General features: G+C 40.2%; 1 protein-coding gene across 2 annotated transcripts in view; it reads left to right on the forward strand.

Annotated features, from left to right (window-relative positions):
• RYK (receptor like tyrosine kinase) overlaps positions 1 to 19,935 on the forward strand; it is a 677,262-nt gene that overhangs the window by 218,940 nt on the left and 438,387 nt on the right. For both annotated transcript variants that reach the window (XM_053709793.1, XM_053709795.1), the window contains exon 6: positions 9,913 to 10,057. In XM_053709793.1, coding sequence (XP_053565768.1) covers positions 9,913 to 10,057 — 145 coding nt within the window. The remainder of the gene's footprint in view (positions 1 to 9,912; positions 10,058 to 19,935) is intronic.

The raw sequence follows: 19,935 nt of genomic DNA on the forward strand, positions 1-19,935 counted from the left end.
ATGGTGTAAATATCTTTATTGGTGTGAATCTAAGGGTTACTCATGGAGTAAAGTTAGGATTCCCATGATTCTGTCTTTTCTCCAAGGTGGTTTGGAGAAAGGGTTATCAGCAAGTTCCTTAAAGGAACAGATTTCTGCTTTGTCAATTTTGCTTCACAAACGTTTGGCAGATGTGCCAGATGTTCAGTCTTTTTGTCAGGCTCTAACCAGAATTAAGCCTGTATTTAGACCAATTACTCCTCCCTGGAGTTTGAATTTAGTTCTTAGAGTTCTTCAAGGCGTTCTGTTTGAACCCATGCATTCCATACATATTAAGTTGTTATCTTGGAAAGTTCTGTTTTTGGTTGCTATTTCTTCTGCTCGGAGAGTTTCTGAGCTTTCAGTGTTACAATGTGATTCGCCTTATCTTATATTTCATTCTGATAAGGTGGTTTTGCGTACCAAACCTGGATTTCTTCCTAAGGTTGTTTCAAATAAGAATATTAATCAGGAAATTGTTGTTCCTTCTTTGTGTCCTAATCCTCCTAAGAAGGAGCGTCTGTTACATAACCTGGACGTGGTCTGTGCCTTGAAGCTTTACTTACAGGCAACCAAGGATTTCCTTCAATCATCTTCATTATTCATTGTTTATTCTGGAAAGCATAGGGGTCAGAAAGCTACGGCTACCTCTCTCTTTTTCCCTGAGGAGTGTCATCCACCTGGCATATGAGACTGCTGGACAGCAGCCTCCTGAAGGAATTACGGCTCATTCTACTAGGGCTGTGGCTTCCACATGGGCCTTTAAAAACGATGCTTCTGTTGAACAGATTTGCAAGGCTGCGACTTGGTCATCTCTTCATACTTTTTCCAAATTTGACAAATTTGATACTTTTGCTTCTTCTGAGGCTGTTTTTGGGAGAAAAGTTCTTCAAGCAGTGGTGCCTTCCGTTTAGGTCTCTGTCTTGTCCCTCCCGTTTCATCTGTGTCCTGTAGCTTTGGTATTGTATCCCTATCCCACAAGTAAGGATGAAATCCGTGGACTTGTCGTATCTTGTAGAAGAAAAGGAAATTTATTCTTACCTGATAAATTGATTTCTTCTACGATGAGACAAGTCCACGGCCCTCCCTGTCATTTTATGACAGATTATATTTTATTTTTTCAACTTCAGTCACCTCTGCACCTTTAGCTATTCCTATGGTGTTCTTTTGGTGATGTGCAGTGTTGTTTTTGCGCCAAACATATCTTTTGGAATTATAGCCAAAAAGTTCAACCTTAGTTTCATCATACAATAACACCTTTTCCCACATGCTTTTGGGAGACTTCAGATGTGTTTTTGCAAAATGTAGCCTGGCTTGGATGTTTTTCTTCGTAAGAAAAGACTTTCGTCTTGCCACTCTATTCCATAGCCCAGACATATGAAGAAAACGGGAGATTGTCACATGTACCACACAGCCAGTACTTGCCAGATATTCCTGCATCTCCTTTAATGTTGCTGTAGGCCTCTTGGTAGCCTCCCAGACCATTTCTTGGTAATGTCACTGTTGTGCTCTATTTTCTCCACTTGATGACTGTCTTCACTGTGTTCCATGGTATATCTTAATGCCTTGGAAATTCTTGTGTACCCTTCTCCTGACTGATACCTTTTAACAATGAGATCCCTCTGATGCTTTGGAAGCTCTCTGTGGACCATGGCTTTTGCTGTGGGATGTGACTAAGAAAATTTCAGGAAAGACCAACTAGAGCAGTTGAACTTTATTTGGGGTTAATCAGAGGCACTTTAAATGATGGCAGGTGTATGCTGACTCCTATTTAACATGATTTTGAATGTGATTGCTTAATTCTGAACACGGCTACATCCCCAGTTATAAGAGGGTGTGCACACTTATGCAACCACATTATTTTAGTCTTTTTGTTTTCTTCCCTCCACCTAAAGGTGGAAAAAGTTCTGAAATTATATATCTGACTCATTTTTTTTACATCACAGAAACCTGACATTTTAACAGGGGTGTGTAGACTTTTTATATCCACTGTATGTGTGTGTATATATATATATATATATATATATATATATATATATATATATATATATATATATATATATATATATATATATATATATACATACACACACACACACACACACACACACACACACACACACACACACACACACACACACACACACACACACACACACGAGAAGATCAAAAGCACAAGTATCCAGGCAGATGTAGAAAAATCCTTTATTCCAACGTTAAGTTAAAAGCATACAACATAATAAAGGGTATACAGTGTATAGCCGTGCTCCACAGCATTTAGCACAGCTGAGTTGGCGTCTGACGTCACACCCATCTCCTATTGTGCCTTATACCTGGCCCGGAGGAAGAGGGAGTGCACCGCTCATAAGATTGTCTGCAGATTTATATTTATATGTGTGTGTGTCAAGCCCTAAGCTACTAGCCCGCCAAAAATGTTACTTGCCACTTTTGATCCCGCCCACACCTCACCCACTACACACCCACACCTTACCCACTTCCCGCACACATCTAACCCACTAATTTTTTAATATTGTTTTTGTTTCATACCATAAATTAAATAATGCTACAAACAGTAATACATTAACAAAAATAAATGTTTAGCAGTTAGCAACGTCAACTAGGGTTCTGGGGAAGACAACAGCTGGATAGAAAAAGGAAGTTGTTGGACTAAGAGAAAGCAGAGTGTTGACATTAATGTGAGGTCATAGCAGACCTGGAATTTTTTTTATAATTTTTTATCTCTCATCTATCTTTCTCCACTGCCTCTTCTCTTCAATCTCTCTTTCCTCCTCCCTTATCTCAGGCCATATCTTCTCTTTACTTGCGGTATCTCCGGATGACAACTCTTGTAGGCAGGTTTCCTTCCCTCCCATCTTGGGTTGGGTCATTTGTTATGGAAGAGTGGACGTGTCCTTTTTATCAGTGTTTCATTTGCTCTAGTGCAGTGGTCTCCCTGTCGTTCCACCAGGAGCTGCGAGGCTCCCGTTGTTATTCAATCAAGGCTGTCGGGAGATCGATCCGGCAGGGATCTCTGGTTTATGGGTTCCTCAGGGGCTTTGGATAGTTTCAGTTTTTCAAGGACTCCGGTTAAGTACCATGTCTCTTGCCTGGAAAGGGTATGGACGGTTCTGCTTAACCACATGGTTTGGTCTCCTGCGTGTCCCTTTAGAGGGTGCAGGGGTTTTCTGACTCTTATGAGAGGTAATATCAACCTGAGCCTTCAGTTTGAGGTTATCTGACGGGTACCTACTTGTCCTGCTGGGACATCTGATGCTTCCTGGTAGGCTCCAGTTGCTTTTCAACTGGGCTGACAATATCGGCCGAGTGTTGGCCTCTAGTAGGGCGTGTTCAGTTGATTAATCTTCTTTTTCTTTTCACCTAGGGTGGGAAGGGATTTTTACATGTTCTCCTTGGGTTGCAGGTACCTCAGTATCTGTTGAGGGTCCGTGGGTCCTTGTTTTTCTCGCCTCATAGTTTTTTTTCCCCTCTCTTGCGTTCTTAGTATCACAGAATTGATTACTGGTATCGGAATGCTGTGGGTCAGAGTACTTTCTTCCCTGGAGGAGTGTTCCTTCTTATGGAAGGCTGCAGTGTAGGGTTCCTTGGACCCGAGCATGAGGTTCCTGTGATGGTTCAGGGTAGCATGCTCATTTTTAGTAGCGGTCAGAGTTCTACTCTGGGGCTTTGATGCCTCGTAGATCCATCCTTTTTTCTTCCAAAGGTCTGAGACTCTTGTCTGCAAAGGTCTTTCACTAGCCTTGGGGGCTGGGACCATTATCCTGGAAGGAAGGTCGGGGCTCAGTCTGCTTTTGCAGCATGGACCGTTTACTTTTTGAATCTGTCCTCCCTCTTTGTTGGGGGGACTCTGAGTGCCTATCTCTCTACTGGAGGCGGCTGTTGCCGGGATGGATCGCTCCTTGGATTCCGGAATTTTCTGATTGTCGAGATTTTTCAGTGGGATGAGTCCCACGAGGGCTTAAGACGACTTTGTTGCCTGTGGATGGGTCATTGCGAGTTTTGCTCACAGGTGACTGTGTCCTCTTGAAGATCTCTTTTTAAGCTGCTGGGATGGTTTTCCTGTCTCTGCTTGTCTTTGCTTAACCTGACGGGTCTGTTCTTGTCTAAGTTACAAGGGGAACTTGGGGGTTCTGGAACACCATAGTTGGTATGGTGCTGTGTCAAGGATTTGAGGGTGGCCTTCCAGTCATCTTAGTGACGTTTTCTCCTGACTATGGACTTATCTTCTGGTCCTTGTCCTCCTAGGGAGTTGGTTTCCCTGAACAGTGGTCCTGCAGCAACCTTTGGTTGCTCCATGTTGATTTGGTCTTTTAGTTGTCTCATGGGGCCTCTATTCTCCCTCTCGGGGGTAGATAGAGATTTTGACCAGTTTTGATTTAAGTCCGTTTTGGATGGTTCTTCGGATCTCCTTGGTTCCTCTACTCTCCCTCTCGGGGGTTGATAGAGGTTTTATGATTTGTGGGAGTTAAGTGCCGCAGGGCTAACTCCTCGTAGTCCTTATGTTCAGCAGACACTGGGTCTGAGTGGTCTCTAGCACTGCCTTGCAGGTTGTGTAACTGATGAGTTGTTACCTGGGCTCTGGTTTTTCCCTTGTCGTTATAGTTTTTTGTAGGGTGTCGAGTAATTTCAGGCTGTGGTGCCTTTCAAAGGAGCCGCATTTTTGTACCCACCCTTTGTTTGCATTCAGTGCCCTCTAGCTTGGGTATTGTTTTCCCCAAAAGTAATGAATGCAGCTGAGGACTGAGGAGCTGCTTACCTGATCATTTTCTTTTCTTCTGACAGGAAGAGTCCACAGCTCCCGCCCGCGCTTTATTTTGGGGTGGCATTCTATTTTTGTTCTTCTGGCACCTTTTTTAAAATCACTCTATTTCTCCTACTGGGGTGTCTTTGCCTCCTCCTGGTGGCCAGGTTCTGAATTCACAAAAGTAATTAATGCTGCTGTGGACTCTTCCTGTCAGAATAAAAGAAAATGATCAGGTAAGCATAATTTATGTTTTTATTGAAAGTAACACACAAAAATTGGACAAAAAATATCTCAAAACAATAATATGCTACACAATAATTTTACCAAGAAAAAAAACAAGCAACAAAAAATAAAAATGTTTCTGCATCTTACTTAAAACAATATATAATATCAATATATACGGTATTATTCTGTATTTAGTTGTGTGTTTTTTTTTTGTTTTTTTTTAACCAATTAAACAAAGTATAGTCCTAGAAAACGGTTATATGGAAAACAGTAATTCAGGTGATGAACTCAAACAGCAGCTCTAGGCTAGCATTACATTTGAAATATGCTACACAATTTTACCGAAAATAACAGGCAAAAAAAAAATGAAAATGCCATTTTCAGCTGAAACATTTCTGCGGACGAAATTTCGGTGCATCCCTTTTAAGGATCCTTTAGAAAGGAAACTTGAAGGTTTCCATAGATGATCCTTTCAACTTGCAGGTTTTATGTTTAGGCCTGCAGTTAGTGTAGCCTGTGTTTCTGCTACCACTTCTGTGCGGTGTGACAATCTCTTAGAACTTGTTTCTGGGGTAAAGCACTCTGGATGAGTTTCATGATCATAATAGTCTCCTATTTTTAAATTTAAGATTTCTGCTTTAGCTATTTTAGCTAGGCGAGCTTTGTGACTTAAGTATTGGTCTGCTGATATGTTTCTAAATGAAGACTGCTTTCTCTCTCCTTCCAGGGTAAACCATTGTTTATGTATGGACTGGAAGCTATTATTGCCACAGTCACAGGGGTAAGGGAGCATTTCTGCTCCAGGATAAGAAATCTAAGGTTACAGGGTACAGGGTATTTTTGCCCTTTTCGTCAATCTAAATCTTAGAAAGATGCCTCCTCTGCTCAGAGATCTGACAACTCCTAAATCATTCTGGAAGTCTAGAGCTTCTTGGGCCAAAAACAAACAGGCCAAGAAGTCTGCCCCAGCTCCTAAGACCGTATAAAGGTGCGGCCCCGCATACTGGACCAGTCTGGTGGGGGGCAGATTGAGTCTCTTTTGGGAGGCTTGATAGAGATCTGTTTAGGATCCCTGGGTGTTAAAAATCAGTTTTCCTTCAAGGCCTCCTCATGGGACTTCTGTCTCGAGTGTCTTGATATCATTTAAAGTCCCAAGCTTTTTGGCTTGTGTACGAGATTTGAAAATAGGGGTGATTGCTCCACTTCCTACTTCAAAATTACCCAGGGGATTTGTTCAAATCTCTTTATAGTATAAATGTTGGAGGGTCATTTTTGCCTGTTTTGGATCTCAAAATATTGAACACATTCCTGAAAGTTCCTACTTTCAAGATGGAGACAATTCACACTTTGCTTCCTTTTAGTGCAGGATGGTCAGTTTATCTCTATCATAGACTTTATAAGATGTGCATTTGCATATCCCTATTCACAGGGATCATGTCAAATTCCTTAGATTTCCTTTCCTAGATAAGCATCATCAGTTTGACCCCTCCCTTTTTGTCTGGCTAAAGCTTCCAGAGTTTTAACTGAATTACTGGGAGCTCTGTTATCTGTAGTTCGGGTTCAAGGAATTTTTGTAGTTCCTTTCTTGGGTGACATTCTAGTTGAGGCTCATCCTTTTTCATCTTGCTTTGTCTCACTCTCAGATGGTTCTCCAGTTGCTTCAGAGTCACGGTTGGAAAATAAATCATCCAAAGAGTTTAACCCCTCAGACTCTTCTCTTTTTCTTGATTCATAATGAATTCTTTTACAATGTCCTTGTCCCTTACAGATCAGCGCAGACTGAAACTGCAACAGGCCTGTGCTCTTCTTCAGCAGAATCTTCTCCCTTCTGCATCTCAGTGCATGGAAGTGGTGGGTCTTATGGTGGCTGCATTAGATGCAGTTCCATTTGCCAGGTTTCATGTTTGGACCCTCCGATTGCAGGTGCTGCATTAATGGAATGGAGACCAAGGAGTTCTGTCTCAGAAGATTCAGTTAGATCACAGGACAAGGCAGTCCTTAAATTGTTGTCAGTTTCACTTTCTTGGTTCAGGGAGCCTCTCTTCTTCTTCCAGTGTGGGTTGTAATTTTCCTCAGATGCCAGCCTGCTAGGTTGGGGTGCAGTCTGGGGGTCTCAGAGCGCAGGGAGTTTGGTCTCCTCATGGGGCGAGGTTAGCGATAAATGTTGTGGAACACTGTACAATCTTCAGGGCTCTCCAGTGTTGGCCCAAATTCAGACACAAATCTGAGATTCCAGACGGCAGTGGCTTATGTCAATCATCAGGGAGGAACTTGCAGTCCCTTAGCGATGAGGGAAGTTTCCCCCCATCAACACTTGGGCAGAAAGCTATCATTGCAGGATTTTTGCAATCCATATTCCAGGTCTGGTCAATTGAGAGGCAGACTTTCTAAGTCACCAATCTCTTCAGTCAGGGTAATGGCCTCTGAATTAGGAAGTGTTCAACCAAATTGTGAGGCGCAGGCCAGAGATCAATATCATATCCTCTTATTTGAAGCACAAACTTCTTAGTATTGTGCCAGGTCTTGCAGTGCTCATGCAAGTCTGATAAATGCCCTAGTGGTTCCTTTAAGGAAATATGTAAATAAGGTTGAACAACAATTTCTGTTGATATCCAGCGTGATCGCGAGAATTAAGCAGGGACAAACCTGAGCAATTCTAATTGCTCAGTTGTGGTCTCTGAGGATTTGGTTTGCAGATCTGATGAAGATGTCCTCGTGTCCGCCTTGGAGGCTTCCTTTGAGAATCTTTTTTTTTTTTTTTTCTATCAAGATCTCAAATCTCTGAATTTGATGGTATGGCGCTTGAATGCTTAATTCTGTCTCAGATTTTTTTTTCTGACAGGGTTATTGAGTCTTGATTCAGGCCAGGAAACCTTTTACCAGATGTATTTAATAATAAGGTCTGGGAAAACGTTTTGTGCATGGTGTTCTCGCAAAAATTCTTGTTGGAATTCTTTAAAATTCCTAGAGTTCCTGCAGGAAGGCTTAGATAAAGTTTTTTTAACCAGTTCTTTGAAGGGTCAGATTTTTGCTCTTTCTGTAAAATTCCTGACTTTCAGGCATTTGTTCAGGCTCTGATTAGAAGAAAAGTTATTCATCCAGTTTCTCCTCCTTGGAATCTGAATCTGGTTTTAAGGGTTCTTCAAACTCCTCATTTTGAGCCAATGCATGGTTTGGACCTTAAGCTTTTGTGTTGGAAGGTACTTTTTCTTCTAGCTATTCCTTCGGCTGAAATTTTCGCTTTGTCTTGCAAACCTTCTTTTCTGATTTTTCATCAGGATAAGGCTGTTCTTTGCACTACCTATTCTTTTCTTCCTAAGGTGATATCCACATATACTATCAATCAGGAAATTGTGGTTCCTTCTTTTTGTCCAGTTCCTGAGGAGTGTCTTCTTCACAACTTGTAAGTTGTAAGAGCTCTTAAATATTTTGTGGAAAAATTTAGACTTCTTTTTGTTTTTCTGGGCTTCGCAAGTGTCAGAACGCTATGACTATTACTTTAGCATCTTGGCTTAAAGCTTTAATTCTCAAGGCTTATTTTGTTGGGGGAAAACTCCCCTGAGCGCATTACTGTTCATTCCACTAGAGCAGTTGCTACTTTTTGGGCCTTTCGTAATGAGGCTTCTTTTCATCAGATTTGTAAGGCAGCTACTTGGTGGTCTTTGCGCATTTTTTTCTAAGTTTTGTCACTTTGATGTGTATGCTTGTTCTGAAGCTGCATTTGGCAGGAAAGGCCTGTGGGCTCTAGTGCCTGAAAAGTAATGTCTGGCCTTCAATGTTTGGACTCCACAGCTTAGTTATTGATTCCCACACGTGATGACTTGTGGACTCTAACCATCTGATGAAAGAAAACATTTATGCTTACCTGATAAATTTAATTTATTTTGTGAATTTGAGCCCACAAGCCCGCCCTCTCTTTTGTTCAGGTGGCGGCAGTACTTGTTTTGCACTTCTTTGCTCTGCTTTTTCATTTCTGATTTTTTTTTTTTAATCATCTACTTGGCTATATGTATGACTGAGGATCATGCAAAGTGGGAGGGATTTAAAGCTCTGGTGTGTTGGGGTGTGTTTTGCCGCCTCCTCGTGGTCAGGAGGAGAATATTCCCACATGTAATGGCAGTTAAAGGGACAGTCAAGTCCCAAAAAAAGTTCATGATTCAAATAGGGCATGTAATTTTTAAACAACTTTCCAATTTACTTTTATCACCAATTTTGCTTTGTTCTCTTGGTATTCTTAGTTGAAAGCTACACCTAGGAGGTTCATATGCTAATTTCTTAGACCTTGAAGGCCGCCTCTAATCTAAATACATTTTGACAGGTTTTTCACCACTAGAGGGCATTAGTTCATGTGTTTCATATAGATAACATTGAGCTCATGCACGTGAATTTCCTGAGGATTAAGCACTGGCTAAAATGCAAGTCTGTCCAAAGAACTGAAATAAGGGGGCAGTCTGCAGAGGTTTAGATACAAGGTAATTACAGAGGTAAAACGTGTAGTATAACCGTTGGTTAAGCAAAATTGGGGAATGGGTAATTAAGGGATTATCTATCTTTTAAAACAACAAAAATTCTGGTGTTGACTGTCCCTTTAAGCATAAGTTTTTTTTTTTCTCAAGTGCCACTGTTACAATGCAGCTTCTATCAAATTGAATGTATTGACCCTAAATAAGTTACGCTCCCATTCTGAATGTCATGTTTACATGTTGGCTACATATTATGAATTGTTGGACTTAAAGCCTTCCCTCTCCCATCTCTTGCACTCTTCCTGGATCTGTCCCTTAATAGCTTCTACCTTCACTCCTGCCCACATCCATCTGTTCCTCCATTTTTCTTGTCCTTTTGCTACTCCCCACTTCTGTACCTTTCCTTCCTTCCTTATAACCTCTTATTTATCTGTTATTTCTTAGTTGATCCTGTCAATGTGGCGCCTACAACATCCACCCGTGTGTTCTATATAAGTGTTGGTGTTTGCTGTGCTGTGATATTCCTGGTGGCCATTATATTGGCTGTGCTACACCTTCACAGCATGAAGAGAGGGGAGCTTGATGACAGGTAAATTGTTGTCCCCAAGAAATCCTTGCCCGCTGACATTTTCCATAAGTGGAAGCAAAAATGTTTAGGTTACATTGCAAATTATAGCTTTAATAATGAAATCCCAATAAAATAATTTAATCAATGTAATGTTGCATTGTTTTTGTTTACATAGAGTAATTTATTTTACCTTCTTTTCTTGTAATTTATGTCAGTGAAATTTTTTAGAGAGCATACTAAAACATGCTTTATTTTGTTAAAGGGACATAAAACAAGTTGGGATAGAGACAAAACATATGTACTTTAATTACTTTACCTGCAAATTTATACTGCAGTGCCTCACCATTAACCCTTTATTTTAAGTTTCCGAATTGTACAGCTCTAACTCCCCACACACATTTCCTTCTATGGCTGTATCTATATCTACCATTAATTTGGTAGAATGCAGAAGTGAACACACATTATCTGCTGGAACATGCCTAGAAACAAATAAGCCGCTGTGAACTCAGTTGAAATACAATGCCTGTTCTTCTGATGCTTAACACTGATAAGGGGGGGGTGGGGGGTGTAGTAGACTACTCCAGACAGCATGGCTATGTAATTAATTTTGCTTATTTTTGAAAATTATTTTAAAATACTTGCCAGCAATTTTTAATTTTTTTTTTTTTAATGCAAACAATTTTTACTTAATTAGCCCTTTTAGAATATGCACAGATCTCTATATGTTTTATGGCACTTTAAATCCTGCTACCTTTCTAAAAAGTAGTTGCTTAGATCAGTGTACAGCAAAGGAGTAAAATACATGGGATTGCTACCTCACTGCTGCTGTTTTGAAAACCTGACAAACCGTGTTAACCAAAAGTGTTTTGAGCTTTTGTAATAACGTGCTATATTGTGCACACACAGAAAATAAACCTTTAATAGCAATTCTCATTTACCCATGACAGATTATATTTTTCAATAATTCCCTTCTTGGTTTTTGAACTGGCAATTCTTCCAAAATAAGATCTGTATACATACTAGACTTTATGTTCATCTGAAACATTTGCCCTGTTACTTCAACAGAACAGATACTGCTTGAAAAGCTTCACATTGAACATGACATAGACAACTAATTTATTTATTTATAAAATATTTTACCAGGATACATTGAGATTTCTCTCATTTTCAAGTATGTCCTGGGTCCACAAAACATTGCATTGATGCAATAGGGTACAATAAAATTCAAAAACAATAATACACAATATATACAAAATTTAACATAGAACAGGTAGGAAATATATAATCAACCATGACAGGTGCATTCTGTTTTGAGATATGTAGAGAGGGATCTCTTAAAGGATATTAGGCTTGGGGAAGGTTTGAAAGTGTGCGGGAGGTCATTCCATAATTGTGGTGCTGTGTAGGAAAAGGAGGATCGAGCTGCTTTCTTTTTGTATTGAGGCAAGCTAAATAATGTGCTGGTACTAGATTGGAGGTTATAGGAGGTGGGAATAGCCGGGGAGAGCATTCTGCTCAGGTAGGGTGGGAGCTTCCCAGAAAGGCTCTTAAACACAAGGCAGGCAAGATGGAGGGTGCGTCTATATTCCAGCATCAGCCAGTTTAGTTCTTTTGGCATGTCACAATGGTGGGTCCTGTAGTTACATTGTAGCACAAAGCGGCAGAACGCGTTGTACAATGTATTAAGTTTATTAAGGTGAGTTTGCGGTGCAGGTGACTATACTACGTCCCCGTATAGGCATCAGCATTTGCTGTACAATCTTTTCCTTTACTGTAGGGCTGAGGCAAGATTTGTTTCTGTACAGAGCAGGGGGTCTAACAACATACCCAAGCATTTGATAAAGTGGACTGCGGTCAGTGTGCAATTGGATTTCTTTCATGTAATTAACAAGAGTCCATGAGCTAGTGACGTATGGGATATACATTCCTACCAGGAGGGGCAAAGTTTCCCAAACCTTAAAATGCCTATAAATACACCCCTCACCACACCCACAAATCAGTTTTACAAACTTTGCCTCCAAGGGAGGTGGTGAAGTAAGTTTGTGCTAGATTCTACGTTGATATGCGCTCCGCAGCAAGTTGGAGCCCGGTTTTCCTCTCAGCGTGCAGTGAATGTCAGAGGGATGTGAAGAGAGTATTGCCTATTTGAATTCAATGATCTCCTTCTACGGGGTCTATTTCATATGTTCTCTGTTATCGGTCGTAGAGATTCATCTCTTACCTCCCTTTTCAGATCGACGATATACTCTTATATATACCATTACCTCTACTGATTCTCGTTTCAGTACTGGTTTGGCTTTCTACTACATGTAGATGAGTGTCCTGGGGTAAGTAAGTCTTATTTTCTGTGACACTCTAAGCTATGGTTGGACACTTTTATATAGAGTTCTAAATATATGTGTTTAAACATTTATTTGCCTTGATTCAGGATGTTCAACATTCCTTATTTCAGACAGTCAGTTTCATTATTTGGGATAATGCATTTGAATAATCAATTTTTTCTTACCTTAAAATTTGACTTTTTCTCCTGTGGGCTGTTAGGCTCGCGGGGGCTGAAAATGCTTCATTTTATTGCGTCATTCTTGGCGCTGACTTTTTTGGCGCAAAAATTTTCTTTGTCATTTCCGGCGTCATACTTGTCGCCGGAAGTTGCGTCATTTTTTTGACGTTTTTGCGCCAAAAGTGTCGGCGTTACCGGATGTGGGGTCATTTTTGGCGCTTAAAGCATTTAGGCGCCAAATAATGTGGGCGTCTTTTTTTGGCGCTAAAAAATATGGGCGTCTTTTTTTGGCGCTAAAAAATATGGGCGTCATTATTGTCTCCACATTATTTAAGTCTCATTGTTTATTTGCTTCTGGTTGTTAGAAGCTTGTTCATTGGCATTTTTTCCCATTCCTGAAACTGTCTTTTAAGGAATTTGATCAATTTTGCTTTATATGTTATTTTTTCTATTACATATTGCAAGATGTCTCAGATTGACCCTGAATCAGAAGATACTTCTGGAAAATTGCTGCCTGATGCTGGATCTACCAAAGTTAAAAGTGTATTTGTTGTAAACTTGTGGTATCTGTTCCTCCGGCTGTTGTTTGTAATGAATGTCATGACAAACTTGTTAATGCAGATAATATTTCCTTTAGTAATGTTCCATTACCTGTTGCTGTTCCATCAACATCTAATATTCAGGGTGTTCCTGTTAACATAAGAGATTTTGTTTCTAAATCCATTAAGAAGGCTATGTCTGTTATTCCTCCTTCTAGTAAACGTAATAGGTCTTTTAAAACTTCTCATTTTTCAGATGAATTTTTAAATGAACATCATCATTCTGATTCTGATAATGATTCCTCTGGTTCAGAGGATTCTGTTTCAGAGGTTGATACTGATAAATCTTCATATTTATTTAAAATGGAATTTATTCGTTCTTTGCTTAAAGAAGTCTTAATTGCTTTAGAAATAGAGGAATCTGGTCCTCTTGATACTAAAGCTAAACGTTTGAATGTGGTTTTTAAACCTCCTGTAGTTATTCCAGAGGTTTTTCCCGTCCCTGATGCTATTTCTGAAGTAATTTCCAGGGAATGGAATAATTTGGGTAATTAATTTACTCCTTCTAAACGGTTTAAGCAATTATATCCTGTGCCATCTGACAGATTAGAGTTTTGGGACAAAATCCCTAAGGTTGATGGGGCTATCTCTACTCTTGCTAAACGTACTACTATTCCTACGGCAGATAGTACTTCCTTTAAGGATCCTTTAGATAGGAAAATGTAATCCTTTCTAAAAAAAGCTTACTTATGTTCAGGTAATCTTCTTAGACCTGCTATATCTTTGGCGGATGTTGCTGCAGCCTCAACTTTCTGGTTGGAAGCTTTAGCACAACAAGTAACAGATCATAATACTCATAGCATTGTTAATCTTCTTCAACATGCTAATAACTTTATTTGTGATGCCATCTTTGATATCATTAGGGTTGATGTCAGGTATATGTCTCTAGCTATTTTAGCTAGAAGAGCTTTATGGCTTAAAACTTGGAATGCTGATATGTCTTCTAAGTCAACTTTACTTTCCCTTTCTTTCCAGGGTAATAAATTGTTTGGTTCACAGTTGGATTCTATTATTTCAACTGTTACTGGGGGGAAAGGAACTTTTTTACCACAGGATAAAAAATCTAAAGGTAAATTTAGGTCTGCTAATCGTTTTCGTTCCTTTCGTCACAATAAGGAACAAAAGCCTGATCCTTCCCCTACAGGAGCGGTATCAATTTGGAAACCATCTCCAGTCTGGAATAAATCCAAGCCTTTTAGAAAGCCAAAGCCAGCTCCCAAGTCCACATGAAGGTGCGGCCCTCATTCCAGCCCAGCTGGTAGGGGGCAGATTACGATTTTTCAAAGAAATTTGGATCAATTCGATTCACAATCTTTGGATCCAGAACATTGTTTCACAAGGGTACAGAATAGGCTTCAAGATAAGGCCTCCTGCAAGAAGATTTTTTCTTTCCTGTGTCCCAATAAATCCAGTGAAGGCTCAAGCATTTCTGAAATGTGTTTCAGATCTAGAGTTGGCTGGAGTAATTATGCCAGTTCCAGTTCTGGAACAGGGGCTGGGGTTTTACTCAAATCTCTTCATTGTACCAAAGAAGGAGAATTCCTTCAGGCCAGTTCTGGATTTAAAAATATTGAATCGTTATGTAAGGATACCAACATTCAAAATGGTAACTATAAGGACTATTCTGCCTTTTGTTCAGCAAGGGCATTATATGTCCACAATAGATTTACAAGATGCATATCTGCATATTCCGATTCATCCAGATCACTATCAGTTTCTGAGATTCTCTTTCCTAGACAAGCATTACCAGTTTGTGGCTCTGCCGTTTGGCCTAGCAACAGCTCCAAGGATTTTTACAAAGGTTCTCGGTGCCCTTCTATCTGTAATCAGAGAACAGGGTATTGTGGTATTTCCTTATTTGGACAATATCTTGGTACTTGCTCAGTCTTCACATTTAGCAGAATCTCATACGAATCGACTTGTATCGTTTCTTCGAGAACATAGTTGGAGGATCAATTTACCAAAGAGTTTGTTGATTCCTCAGACAAGGGTAACCTTTTTAGGTTTCCAGATAGATTCAGTGTCCATGACTCTGTCTCTGACGGACAAGAGACGTCTGAAATTGGTTTCAGCTTGTCGAAACCTTCAGTCTCAATCATTCCCTTCGGTAGCCTTATGCATGGAAATTCTAGGTCTTATGACTGCTGCATCGGACGCGATCCCCTTTGCTCGTTTTCACATGCGACCTCTTCAGCTCTGTATGCTGAACCAGTGGTGCAGGGATTATACAAAGATATCTCAATTAATATCTTTAAAACCGATTGTACGACACTCTGACGTGGTGGACAAACCACCATCGTTTAGTTCAGGGGGCTTCTTTTGTTCTTCCGACCTGGACTGTGATCTCAACAGATGCAAGTCTGACAGGTTGGGGAGCTGTTTGGGGGTCTCTGACAGCACAAGGGGTTTGGGAATCTCAGGAGGCGAGATTACCAATCAACATTTTGGAACGTGCAATTTTCAGAGCTCTTCAGTCGTGGCCTCTTCTAAAGAGAGAGTCGTTTATTTGTTTTCAGACGGACAATGTCACAACCGTGGCATATGTCAATCATCAAGGAGGGACTCACAGTCCTCTGGCTATGAAAGAAGTATCTTGAATACTGGTATGGGCGGAATCCAGCTCCTGTCTAATTTCTGCGGCTCATATCCCAGGTATAGACAATTGGGAAGCGGATTATCTCAGTCGCTAAACGTTACATCCGGGCGAATGGTCTCTTCACCCAGAGGTATTTCTTCAGATTGTTCAAATGTGGGGACTTCCAGAAATAGATCTGATGGCTTCTCATCTAAACAAGAAGCTTCCCAGGTATCTGTCCAGATCCAGGGATCCTCAGGCGGAAGCAGTGGATGCATTGTCACTTCCTTCGAAGTATCATCCTGCATATATCTTTCCTCCTCTAGTTCTTCTTCCAAGAGTGATTTCCAAGATTCTAAAGGAGCGTTAGTTTGTTCTGCTGGTGGCTCCAGCATGGCCTCACAGGTTTTGGTATGCAGATCTTGTCCGGATGGCTACTTGCCAACCGTGGACTCTTTCCGTTAAGACCAGACCTTCTATCGCAAGGTCCTTTTTTCCATCAGGATCTCAAATCCTTAAATTTGAAGGTATGGAGATTGAACGCTTGATTCTCAGTCATAGAGGTTTCTCTGACTCCGTAATTAATACTATGTTACAGGCTCGTAAATCTGTATCTAGGAAGATATATTATCGAGTCTGGAAGACTTACATTTCTTGGTGTTCTTCTCATCATTTTTCTTGGCATTCTTTTAGAATTCCTAGAATTTTACAGTTTCTTCAGGATGGTTTGGATAAAGGTTTGTCTGCAAGTTCCTTGAAAGGACAAATCTCTGCTCTTTCTGTTCTTTTTCACAGAAAGATTGCTAGTCTTCCTGATATTCATTGTTTTGTACAGGCTTTGGTTCGTATAAAACCTGTTATTCAGTCAATTTCTCCTCCTTGGAGTTTGAATTTGGTTCTGGGGGCTCTTCAAGCTCCTCCGTTTGAACCTATGCATTCGCTGGATATTAAATTACTTTCTTGGAAAGTTTTGTTTCTTTTGGCCATCTCTTCTGCTAGCAGAGTTTCTGAATTATCTGCTCTTTCTTGTGAGTCTCCTTTTCTGATTTTTCATCAGGATAAGGCGGTGTTGCGAACTTCATTTAAATTTTTACCTAAGGTTGTGAATTCTAACAACATTAGTAGAGAAATTGTGGTTCCTTCATTGTGTCCTAATCCTAAGAACTCTAAGGAACGATCGTTACATTCTTTGGATGTAGTTAGAGCTTTGAAATATTATGTTGAAGCTACTAAAGATTTCCGAAAGACTTCTAGTCTATTTGTTATCTTTTCTGGTTCTAGGAAAGGTCAGAAGGCTTCTGCCATTTCCTTGGCATCTTGGTTAAAGTATTTGATTCATCATGCTTATGTTGAGTCGGGTAGAACTCCGCCTCAAATGATTACAGCTCATTCGACTAGGTCAGTCTCTACTTCCTGGGCATTTAAGAATGAAGCTTCGGTTGATCAGATTTGCAAAGCAGCAACTTGGTCTTCTTTGCATACTTTTACTAAATTCTACCATTTTGATGTGTTTTCTTCTTTTGAAGCAGTTTTTGGTAGAAAAGTACTTCAGGCAGCTGTTTCAGTTTGATTCTTCTGCTTATAATTTCAGTTTTTTTCATTATAAGATTTAAACTTTGTTTTGGGTGTGGATTATTTTTCAGCAGAATTGGCTGTCTTTATTTTATCCCTCCCTCTCTAGTGACTCTTGCGTGGAAGATCCACATCTTGGGTATTCATTATCCCATACGTCACTAGCTCATGGACTCTTGCTAATTACATGAAAGAAAACATAATTTATGTAAGAACTTACCTGATAAATTCATTTCTTTCATATTAGCAAGAGTCCATGAGGCCCACCCTTTTTGTGGTGGTTATGATTTTTTTGTATAAAGCACAATTATTCCAATTCCTTATTTTTTATGCTTTCGCACTTTTTTCTTATCACCCCACTTCTTGGCTATTCGTTAAACTGATTTGTGGGTGTGGTGAGGGGTGTATTTATAGGCATTTTGAGGTTTGGGAAACTTTGCCCCTCCTGGTAGGAATGTATATCCCATACGTCACTAGCTCATGGACTCTTGCTAATATGAAAGAAATGAATTTATCAGGTAAGTTCTTACATAAATTATGTTTTTTTGAGATCCACTGTTCTTGGAGCACTGCTTCAAGCTTCGGCAGATTGCAATTGTTTGCATAGATTACCGTGTCATCTGCGTACATGTGTACAGTTGAGGATTTGCAGACATTAGGCAGATCATTTATAAATAATGTGAATAGTAGGGGGCCGAGAATGAAACTTTGGGGAACACCACACGTGACTGGGAGAGGGAGGGAGTCACTGTTAGAAATGGAGACATATTGTGATTGATCCGATACATATGATCGAAACCTGGTTAACAGACGATCAGCAATACCAGAGTTTTTTTTTTAGTTTGAGCAGTAGTATGTTGTGGTCTACTGTGTCAAAGGCCTTTGCAAAATCAAGGAAAATAGCTCCAGTTAGGTCTCCTTGTTCCATGCCAGTTTGGATGTCGTTGCAAACTTTTAGGAGGGTAGTTGTAGTGGAGTGATTTGGGCGAAAACCTGATTGGTCAGGGGTCAGATAGTTAGATTGTTGGTAATACTCGCATAATTGCGTATGGAAGCATTTTTCTAAGATTTTTAACAATACTGGGAGCATTGCAGTTGCAGTTTTCCAAAGTTTGGGTATGTATCCAGACATCAAGGATTCGTTAATTAGGGTTGTGACAGGTTTAGCAGTGGCCGGCGCACTGAGCTTCAACAGCATTGCTGGGATTTAATCAGGTCCAGACTGGTTTTTCATTTTTAGATTAAGGTGTTTCCTAACGACATTGATGGGTACAGGTCTAAAATTGAACTTCTCTATATTGGGTCTTTGCTGTTTTAGTGGGACCTGATCCACATTTGTAGATTCAGGATGCGTGCCATTTATTAGTTTGTCAATCAGGGTGGTGGAGCATCCGACAAAATAATTGTTAAAGGCATTTGCTACTTCGAAGGGGAGTTGCAGGGTTTGGTTATCCACATTGACAGTGGAGGGTTGGGAGTGGATTGGTGAATTTTGTAAGTTATTTATAAGTTTCCAAAACTTTCTAGGGTTAGAAATGTTATTTTTCAGATTTTCACAGAAATATTGGGCCTTGGCCAATTTTGTTTGTTTAGTTCATATATTTCACCATTGTCTATATACACAGTGATGGTTCATAGAGCCAGTATGCTTGAACTTTGACCACAATGAATCCCGAAACTGGTACATTTGAATGAGGTCAGCTGTGATCCAATTCAAGTGTGCTCCTTTTACTCTCACCTTACGCAGCGGGGCATGTAAATTCCAAACTTGTAGGAGTTGAGACTGAAAGAATTCAACTGCAGAGTCTAGATCTGGGATTAGGTTTAATCTGTACCAGGGGAGGTTCTTGATGTCATTTATAAATGATTGAAGATTACATTTTTTGAAGGACCTGGTGATTTTAACCTTTGGAGAGGATTTAGTTGCCTTTTATTTTGCGCACGCAGTATACTAAGCAGTGGTCACTGAAATTGTTAGGGAGAACACCTGCCTCCTGGATTCATTCGGGAGAAGTGAAAAGAATCCAGTCGAGCAGGGTGTGATTATGGCTTTTGATGTTTATGCGTGTTGGGGAGGAGATTAATTGTGTTGGCTGCAAAGATTTAAACAGCGAGCAACAACTGTTATTTTTTGGATTCAGCCAATCAATATTAAAATCTCCAGAAACCAAAATTTCACTTTTTGGGTTTTGAGCTATGGTTTCACTAAGGTGATGTGCTATGTCGGAAATGGAATGCGCAGGGGAGCTAGGTGGGCGGTAGAATCCTGCAACAATGATTGATTTACTGCACGGGATTTCAATTGTGCCAGAAAGGAAATCAAAGGTGGCAGGAGAGTTAGATTTTTGTAAGGGGGTGTAATTTGTGGGATTGTCAGCATAAATTACAATGCCGCCTCTTTTTGCTCTGTCATTTCTATGGCATGAATACCCATGTATAGCAGTAGCAGAGTCAGGTATTTTTGCAGTTAGCCACGATTCAGAGATCACAATTATTTTGGGCTTGTATTGTAAACACCAAGCTTGCAGTGCATCAATTTTTGGTAGTAAGCTGCAGATATTAAAGTGCACAAAGGAGAAGCCTTTTTTAGTTGGAAGGCTAGGAATGGAATTTGATGGGGGACCAGGGTTAGACTCTACATCATTTGCAAGGG

Source organism: Bombina bombina, chromosome 4 (genome assembly GCF_027579735.1).
Source record: "Bombina bombina isolate aBomBom1 chromosome 4, aBomBom1.pri, whole genome shotgun sequence".
NCBI lineage: Eukaryota > Metazoa > Chordata > Amphibia > Anura > Bombinatoridae > Bombina > Bombina bombina.